Genomic DNA, 9,715 nt, shown 5'->3' with positions numbered 1-9,715 from the left:
GCTAGGGTGCCGGGAGAGGCCAGACGGGCCTCGGGCGGGATCCTAGCGCCGCCGGGCGATCGCCCCCCGGGGCCCCACCCTGCGAGCGAAAGTCCGCCTCATTCGGAGGAGGCGGTGAACTCGGACGCCGCGCTCGGGGCCCCTGGCCTTTCCCCGGGCACAGCGTCTCCGCACTGCCCGCACCCAGACGCGAGAGAGGTCGGTGACGGACGCCGCGCCGCGACCAGCCCACGTGGCCGGGCTGAGCGGGCTCCGGGCACACTCGCGCCTCGACCCCGCGTCAGATCGCGGGCGGCCGGGAAGGACTGTGCGGGGCGGGGGGGTGGACCTGCGTCTACACCGGCGCCCACGGGGCTCGGGTCACTCCACGGCCCCGCCACCGGACGGCGGGGCAGGGGTGGGGCCACGCTTCGGCCTTCGGGTTTCTGATTGCAACGCCGAGGCTCCGAGCACTCAAAGAATGGGGTGACGGGCCCGCGGACGGCCTGAAGCCGCTGCCGGCCTCCGGATGGCGGCCGCCGCTCCGACCGCAGGCGTTTGAGCCCCGCCGCTCCTAAGAGGAACCCGAGCGGCCGGGCGCGGTCTCGCCCTCGGCCGTGCGCGCTCGGGCGGGCGGTGGGCGGGGCGTCGCCCATGACACCGCCCTCCGCCTCGCGTCTCCGCCCCCTCCCCGCCCGCGCCTATATAAGCCTTCGCCGCGCGTTCGCACTCGCACAAGTGGACTGGGCTGTCGGGCGCGGGCTGGGAACTGAGGCGCCGGCTCGAGGTCCAGGCCGGTTTCGGACGTGCGTCCGCGCCTCAAAGGGGGCAGCTGGCGGTGCCAGGCGGCGAGGAGGCGATGGAACTCTTGCGGACTATCACCTACCAGCCGGCCGCCAGCACCAAGATGTGCGAGCAGGCGCTGGGCAAGTCGTGCGGGGGGGACTCGAAGAAGAAGCGGCCACAGCAGCCCCCAGAGGAGCCGCAGGCGCCGCAGCCCCAGGCGCATGTACAGCCGGCGGCCCCGCACCACCATCACCACCACTCGCACTCGGGACCCGAGATCTCGCGGATTATCGTCGACCCCACCACGGGGAAGCGCTACTGCCGGGGCAAAGTGCTGGGAAAGGTGACAAGCGGCGGGCGCCGGGCTGCCGGGCGGGAGGGAGGGCTGCCTGGGCAAGCCGGGTCCCCGCGCCCGCCGCTTCTCGGTTTCTCGGGGGTCCGGTCCCGGCGCGGCTGGGCCCCTCACCTGCCCGCCTCCGGCTTTTGTGCGCTGGCAGAGCCGGGATCGGCTTCCAGCCTTAGCCGCGGATCTGTGCGCCTCTCGAAGCCCGGCGTAATTCATCCTGAGTCTAGCAGCAGGGGCTTTCTGTGCCAGACCTAGCTCTCTCCACCTGCTCCCCAGGGAATTTTCCCGACAAGTCTCTTCAGACATTATTTTTCATCTCTCCCCACCCCAACTCCCTCCTTAAAGCTCCCCTTTGTAAAGGAAGGAGAGAAACTGTTTGAACTTGCTGTTTTCAGGAATGCGTTTTCCTTTATGAAACAGCTTTTTACAAAGTAGACTGCATCCCTCTGTCCACCCCTCCATTCCTCAAATTTTTGCTTTTTTTTTATGCTTTCTTTTGATGGCTTTATTTATTTAATTATTTATTTAAAATCTCTGCCGTCCATTTTTCTGCCATACTCAGTTCTGTCTTGGCTTTGTTTCCTTTCAGGGTGGCTTTGCCAAATGTTACGAGATGACAGATTTGACGAATAACAAAGTCTACGCTGCAAAAATTATTCCTCACAGCAGAGTAGCTAAACCTCATCAAAGGGAAAAGGTGTGTATGACTGTTGAGTAAAGTATTTTCTTTGTGTGCAGGGATGGCCCTTCCCTGTTAGGAAAATGTCTTCTGCATGTGTAAGCACTAGCTTTCCAGAGGGGACGGGAGGCTAATAAGCCTTATCTTGCTTTTTCTTTTAGATTGACAAAGAAATAGAGCTTCACAGAATTCTTCATCATAAGCATGTAGTGCAGTTTTACCACTACTTTGAGGACAAAGAAAACATTTACATTCTCTTGGAATACTGCAGTAGAAGGGTAAGCCTTAACCCCTATTTGAGACCGTTTACTTCTCCCAAATTTAACATGGTAGTCAAATAGCATTTAATCTGGGATTTTAGCTGTGGCAGTATTTATTATACGGCAACATCAACTTTCATTGCTCATCCTGAATTTTGGTAACTTTGTTTGACAGATTCTCTTTTTTCCGTCTCCTCTTCCTAGTCAATGGCTCATATCTTGAAGGCAAGAAAGGTGTTGACAGAGCCAGAAGTCCGATACTACCTCAGGCAGATTGTATCTGGACTAAAGTATCTTCATGAACAAGAAATCCTGCACAGAGATCTCAAACTAGGTAAACCCTTGATGTCGGATGCTGAGTTTTGTGTTAGAGAGAGGTGTTCTTTTCTTCTCTCTCTCTCCCTTTTTACATATTAATATTCTTAATTAGGATCTAGCCTACGCAATCTTGCTTTTGAATGGGTGACTTTAATGTACCAATTGGCTGCCTGCCTCCAAGTGAATGTGTGTGTACTTGGTTAGAACATCTTTGCAAAGGGATTCACATTTTGTTTTGTTTATCGTCTAGGGAATTTTTTTATTAATGAAGCCATGGAACTAAAAGTTGGGGACTTCGGTTTGGCAGCCAGGCTGGAACCCTTGGAACACAGAAGGAGGTAAGAGTCAGAAAGATGCATCCCACTAGGGTTTTGTGGAGACCAGATACCTTTATTATTTTGCAGTTAATGTTTTGGAGGTCGGTTGATACTAAAAATCTATAAACCACAACAATGTTAATTTAAAGAAACATTTATTAAGTACCTACTGTGGACTAGAAAGAACACCTTATGCCTCTAAGTTGATTATTAAAACAGTCAAATAAATCTTATTTTTGTCTGAAATATATAAAAATAGCACAACGTCCCTGGTCTCAGTTGGATAAAAACACTTTATCATGTGAGCTAAAATGTTGTACGTGCTTCAGAAAAATTATCCTAAGTCACTCGGTTAAATGTCAATTGTTCAAATGCCAAAAGTCAAATATTTTCAAATAGAAATTCAATATAGTATTTTTAAGTTTTTATTTCCCATCAAGTCACATCAAGAGAATTAAGTTTAAACACTGGAATCGTTCCTAAGGAGCTCTTGATATTTTGTCTTTCCAGAACAATATGTGGTACCCCAAATTATCTCTCTCCTGAAGTTCTCAATAAACAAGGACATGGCTGTGAATCAGACATTTGGGCTTTAGGCTGTGTAATGTAAGTAAATGCACCACAATGATTAAAAAACAAATTTGAATTTAGACTTTAACACTAGAAAAGAGTTGCTTTATGGCCATTGCTAAAGATATGTTTCTTTGCACACAGGTATACGATGTTACTAGGAAGGCCCCCATTTGAAACTACAAATTTGAAAGAAACTTACAGGTGCATAAGAGAAGCAAGGTATACAATGCCATCTTCATTGCTGGCACCTGCCAAGCACTTAATAGCTAGCATGTTGTCCAAAAACCCAGAGGATCGTCCCAGTTTGGATGACATCATTCGACATGACTTCTTTTTGCAGGTTGGTGCACCGTCTTACGTCTTTTTATTACATGCTATTGATCCCAATTATCTGGCAGGTTACTGAAGACCTTTTCTTATACTCCACAGGGCTTCACTCCAGACAGACTTTCTTCTAGCTGTTGTCATACCGTTCCAGATTTCCATTTATCAAGCCCAGCTAAGAATTTCTTTAAGAAAGCAGCAGCTGCTCTCTTTGGTGGCAAAAAAGACAAAGCAAGATATATTGACACACATAGTAAGTTGCAAGATTTCTCCCCCTTTTCTGTACCTAATATTATATTTAAATTTGGTAAAAGATTTTATATTAGCGTAATTTAGCCAGTATTTTTGCATACTGTTGAACTTTGACATTTATAGCATAATAAAACCCACACCTTGAATTTATGATTGATAGTATTTTGTTTTGTAAACAATAAAGTGTGCTTCTTGGATAGTTGCAATTGGATAAAATGCTGTTTTTTGCCTTGAATGCTCATAAGCTGGTTAATAATGCAAAAAGAAGGAAATGTGGCTAGCTATGTTCCTACCTTGTTGAGATAGACTAACACTTATAACTCTTTTCCTTGATTTACAGATAGAGTATCTAAAGAAGATGAAGAAATTTACAAGCTTAGGCATGATCTGAAAAAGACTTCAATAACTCAGCAACCCAGCAAACACAGGACAGATGAGGTATGTTGGGAAAGAATAAAACAGATGTAAACACTTTATATTATTTCTGTTCTTTGTTGATAATCACTTGAACTGTGATTATCATGCTTCAAGCATGTTGTATTTACTTAAAGCTTTTTTTTGAGCACTCTGGAAGGAAAGATAATGCCTTTTAGTTTTAAAATGCATGCAGTTGAGTTACTGTAGTATCTTTTGTCTAGCTTGTGTCCATTGCTTTTTGATAAGCTTTCCCAGCAATTGCTCCAATCTTTTCATAATCTGGAATTCTCAACCTTAAATGAATTTAGATGTTTGACTCATTGCGTGACTCTTCTCTCTTCTTAGGAGTTCCAGCCACCTACCACTACCGTTGCCAGATCTGGAACACCCGCAGTCGAAAACAAACAGCAGATTGGAGATGCTATTCGAATGATAGTCAGAGGGACTCTTGGCAGCTGCAGCAGTAGCAGCGAATGTAAGTGGTTGTCAATCGTATTTTAAATAATGAAACTATAAATGCCAGTGCTAAATACAAAGTAATTGAAGTCAATTTATTTTGAAGCTTAATTTGACATAAAAGAAGCAAGATTAGAAAAATTTGAAAAAGATAAGGACTAATCCTGAGTTCTATGTCTTTAGAGTTAGTGGAGGGAATCTTGGCATCTGCCAAAACCTGAAGTTTTCTTGCTAAATATTTTATAACTTACATTTCTCTGTGACTTTTCAGGCCTCGAAGACAGTACCATGGGAAGTGTTGCAGACACAGTAGCAAGAGTTCTTCGGGGATGTCTAGAAAACATGCCAGAAGCTGACTCCATTCCCAAAGAGCAGCTGAGCACATCGTTTCAGTGGGTCACCAAATGGGTTGATTACTCTAACAAATACGGCTTTGGGTACCAGCTCTCAGACCACACTGTTGGCGTCCTTTTCAACAACGGCGCTCACATGAGCCTCCTTCCAGACAAAAAGTAAGTGGATCCAATTAATGAAATCCTGTCAGTTTTCTAGTCTTGCACTAAAGAAATCTAAAAACAGTGACTAACTGCTTCTATTTTTTTTTTCTCCTCTTTCCCTATCATTCCTGTTTTTTAGAACAGTTCACTATTACGCAGAGCTTGGCCAATGCTCTGTTTTCCCAGCAACAGATGCCCCTGAGCAATTTATTAGTCAAGTGACGGTGCTGAAATACTTTTCTCATTACATGGAGGAGAACCTCATGGATGTAAGTACAGTGGTTGTAGAGCGGTGGTATATTTAAAAAGTGTAGCCCACAAACCAGTTAGCATCTGTGTAATTCTAAAGCTTGTTAGAAGTGCAGATTCTCATGTCCTACCCTACCGCTGCTGAATCAGAATCTCTAGGAGGTGGAGCCAGGAGTCCCCATGCCATTCTGATGCTTGCTTATGTTTGAGAGGCCTTTGCTTTGAAGAATATAGAGTGCACATTGCAAAATCTTCACAGGCACTAACTGACTCTGCTCATCTCTTCCAGGGTGGAGATCTACCTAGTGTTACTGATATTCGAAGACCTCGGCTCTACCTTCTTCAGTGGCTAAAGTCTGATAAGGCCCTAATGATGCTCTTTAATGATGGCACCTTTCAGGTAAATGAACCCTTCAGCAAAGTGCATGTTTAGGTCCTAAAAAATTATTTTTACTTAACCAGTTTAGTCATTGAACTTTTCTTGTTCTTGAATATTTAGAGAGATCTAATAGCTATGTTTATTTTTTAAGGTGAATTTCTACCACGATCATACAAAAATAATCATCTGTAGCCAAAATGAAGAATACCTTCTCACTTACATCAATGAGGATAGGATATCTACAACTTTCAGACTGACGACTCTGCTGATGTCTGGCTGTTCATTAGAATTAAAAAATCGAATGGAATATGCCCTGAACATGCTCTTACAGAGATGTAACTAAAAGACTTTTGAATGGACCCTATGGGACTCCTCTTTTCCACTGTGAGATCTACAGGGAAGCCGGTAGAATGATCTGGAGCATGTTGAAGAAGATGGACAGGTGGTGGTACGAAAACAATTCCTCTGTGGCCTGCTGGACTGGGTGGAACCAGACCAGGCTGAGGCATACGTTCTTGACTTCAGACAATCCGAGAGTGAACCAGAATGCAGTTTTCCTTGAGATACTTGTTTTAAAAGGCTTTTCGGACAATATCGCAGAAAGGTGCATTGACTCTTAACTTCTCTCTGTTGAGAGCATTTCAGCCAGAGGACTTGGAACTGTGAATATACTTCCTGAAGGGGAGGGAGAAGGGAGGAAGCTCCCATGTTGTTTAAAGGCTGTAATTGGAGCAGCTTTTGGCTGCTTAACTGTGAACTATGGCCATATATAATTTTTTTTCGTTAATTTTTGAAGACACTTGTGGCTGGAAAAGTGCATTCCTTGTTAATAAACTTTTTATTTATTACAGCCCAAAGAGCAGTATTTATTATGAGATTTTTTTTTTATGTTGACCATTTTAAACTGTTGGCAATAAAGAGTATGAAAAAGAGGAAACGGTGGTTGTCGCCTGTCTTTAGTACCATGCATTACCACATCATGGCATTCTTTGACAATGGATTCTGGGCACTGTTTGGCATGACATTGAATGTAGAAGCACACTGGGCAGTTAGATCTTTAATTTTTCTAATCATAGTTGCTAGGAAGTCAGTCTTTAGTACCAGAAGTCCAATCATAAACTTTCTGGGTGAATCTAGCTTAAGAAGACCACTCTTGTCACAACCAAAATATAGGCATCCTACAAAATCCAAAACCAGTTTCTCTCTGGAGTATTTCCTCAACATTCATTTAGCTTGGAGCTGAAAGCCAGAGTAATCCTGTGTAAACAGACCTCTGTTACTAAGTGTCAATAGGTACAGGAAGTTTATCTTAATATGGGCAAAACTGAATTAGAATATGTGCACCACCTAAATGCATTACTCAGCTCCAACCTGCCTAAACACTTCCAGTGCCTCTGGCAGTACTGGCACATAATTCCAGTAGTGGGAAATACTTTGTAAATAAGTCATTTTATTTTCCTTCTGATGCATGGTGGTTTAGGAGTGGTATGGGAACCAAGCTATGGTTTGGGGCCCATCTTTTAAGCTATTAATACTAAATCACCCCACAGTCAAATATGAAGTTTTCTCATTCAATGGGATCTACTCTTGACAGGTGCAAAGAAAAGCTGCCTATTCTGTTATTCTGAACTTACAGTGATCTGTATAAGATGCAAATAATTTTTTTTTTGGTTATAATTCCACTATAAGGAAAATACAGTCCTGTGAAAAATGCTTGGATTTATTAAAGCTGTGTTTATATTGTGATCCTATACAGTGTACTGTAGAGACTACATTTTTCTAAAATTTTTACAAACTCTACCTGGTATACTGTATTAATAAAAGCCAAATCTGGGGAAAGTGTTAGGGGTATTTCACAAGATCCAGATTAACTCTTGCTGGCTGGAATTCTCTGGCCATGTATACAAATTCAGTCTTTGTTAAATGGCTAATAGTAATAGCTGAGAAGAACTGAATAATTGGCAGCTGGAGGTGCAAAAGTAGAATCTAATTTTTATAAACAGAGAACAATGGAGTTTGCAAATAGTGAAAAATATTCTTTCATTACTTCACTGTGGAGTTTCACAATGTAAGATTGTAGATCACTCCATGGTTTCATAATATATACACACTTATCCATTCTTGTATGTACTGAGTATCTGCCATGTGCCAGATCCAGGGCCTGGCATTGGAGATGGAGAGTAAACCCAAGCCTCTCCTTTCCCTCAAGGAAGTGACAGTGGAGTGGAGGAGACAGTTCATTTACCTATTAGTCTGATAAGTGCAGTGATTTTATGATAAAGGTATGTACTGGGTGTTGTGGGAACCTACAGCAAGGAATCGTGAGGAAGAAGCCCCAGGCATGGGGTGGACTCAGATTCCAGAGGAGGAAATTCTTTTTATTGGGTTTTGAAAGATAAGTGGGGGTTAAATGGAAGTATGAGCTGGGGAAGAGTTATAAGCAGTGGAAATAGCATGCACAGAAGCCTGAAGATGAAAGAGTTCACAGCAGACGTGGGTGTGTTAGTCTGCAGTACTGGAGGTAAAGGCTGGAAGAGACGAAAGAGATTCTTCCCAAAGCTTTTAGGCCGTATCTTGAAGGCTCTGCAGAGCTACTGAAAAATTTTGAGGAGGAGAGTGACATAGCATTTAAGATTGATAAAATTCATTCTGGGGCTACAGGTGAGAAGTGGGGTGAGCAAGATGGAGAGAGCTCACACAGTAAAGAAATTCATGCCATGATTCAGGTGAGAAAGGACCTGAGACTTGACGAAAAGGAGCAAAGGAAGAGTTAGGCAGCATCTGCTTTGGCCCATCTGGTTCATTCAGTGTTCCAAGCACTGGGCACAAGACCTGGCATGGGACAAATATTGAATGAATGAATAAATAAGGGTACATTTGGCAGGGATTTAGAAAGTTGATTTTAACAGAATCTGGAGCCTGATTGAATGTGGAGCCTGAGAAAGAGGGTGAGGTGTAGGATGATTAGCTGGAGCAATGATTTGTGGGGGAAACTTATGTACCGTGGGGCCATTGGCTGTAATAATTAGGAATATAGATGGAGGAGCCTGATATTCAGGGAAACATACTGAGTTTAGGATACCCAAATAGATCCAGAAAGCAGTTGGATATACATGTGTACATCTCAAGACAGAGCAAGATTTGGGAGTAACCAGGGTTTGGATAACATCGTAGGAGTAGATGAGCACACATAAGGGTGGATTCCTGTCATCTTTTCTACTCAAAAACATTTTTTTGGTATAGGGGACATCTTTATAAAACAACAGTGTTGATAAATGTTTGCCACAGGAGAAGGAGAATAAGAAATTCCCTAATAAATGACCCTTACAAATAAAAGGATCCTGAATTAAAAAAAAATGACTCCAAAATAATAGAAGTCTTTAATGAACACCTTTGATCCCCCCAAAGTGTTTCTGCATTAGTCCTCGCAAATCCTAACGGGGTATAGGCTGAGAAAAAAAGGGCAATCCTTAAAAGATGGACTAGCTATCTTCAGCTAAGCTTGGATCTCAGGTTATTTGATATTTATGACTTTTATATCTTAGTTCCCTCAACCCTTCAAGAACTATTTCTGCATGTAATATTATGTCTACAAGGGAGAAAGCATACTACAGTGGAAAAGCTTTGGAATCAGTCCTGAGTTCAAATTCCTGTCCAGCCACGTGTTAACAATGCAGTCTTCAGTAAATATCTAAACTCTCAAGGCCTCAGTTGCAGACTTTCAGAGAGAAAGAAGGTAGTGGAGATCATTGGTTATACAGAGAAGGAATGTAGTGGGCATCACTGGTTATAGAGCTGGATGGTGAGGCAACCCAGAGATGTGCAGCTGCAGGAAGCCACTCCCAATGGCTAGAGAGACCCAGAGAAACAGTGGTGTTACCAG

General features: G+C 43.7%; 1 protein-coding gene across 1 annotated transcript; it reads left to right on the top strand.

Annotated features, from left to right (window-relative positions):
• The first annotated feature begins 545 nt into the window (after positions 1 to 545).
• On the top strand, positions 546 to 6,761 carry PLK2 (polo like kinase 2). The gene is made up of 14 exons (XM_045566313.1): positions 546 to 1,108; positions 1,701 to 1,808; positions 1,952 to 2,068; positions 2,255 to 2,384; positions 2,619 to 2,706; positions 3,196 to 3,291; positions 3,400 to 3,598; positions 3,688 to 3,835; positions 4,175 to 4,272; positions 4,597 to 4,726; positions 4,979 to 5,219; positions 5,344 to 5,473; positions 5,743 to 5,853; positions 5,984 to 6,761. The coding sequence occupies exons 1-14, from the start codon at positions 839 to 841 to the stop codon at positions 6,173 to 6,175; spliced, it is 2,058 nt and encodes a 685-aa protein (XP_045422269.1). The 5' UTR covers positions 546 to 838; the 3' UTR covers positions 6,176 to 6,761.
• The last annotated feature ends 2,954 nt before the right edge of the window (positions 6,762 to 9,715 follow it).

This window comes from Lemur catta, chromosome 12 (genome assembly GCF_020740605.2).
Source record: "Lemur catta isolate mLemCat1 chromosome 12, mLemCat1.pri, whole genome shotgun sequence".
Lineage (NCBI taxonomy): Eukaryota > Metazoa > Chordata > Mammalia > Primates > Lemuridae > Lemur > Lemur catta.
This window is presented reverse-complemented; position numbering and strand designations above follow the sequence as displayed.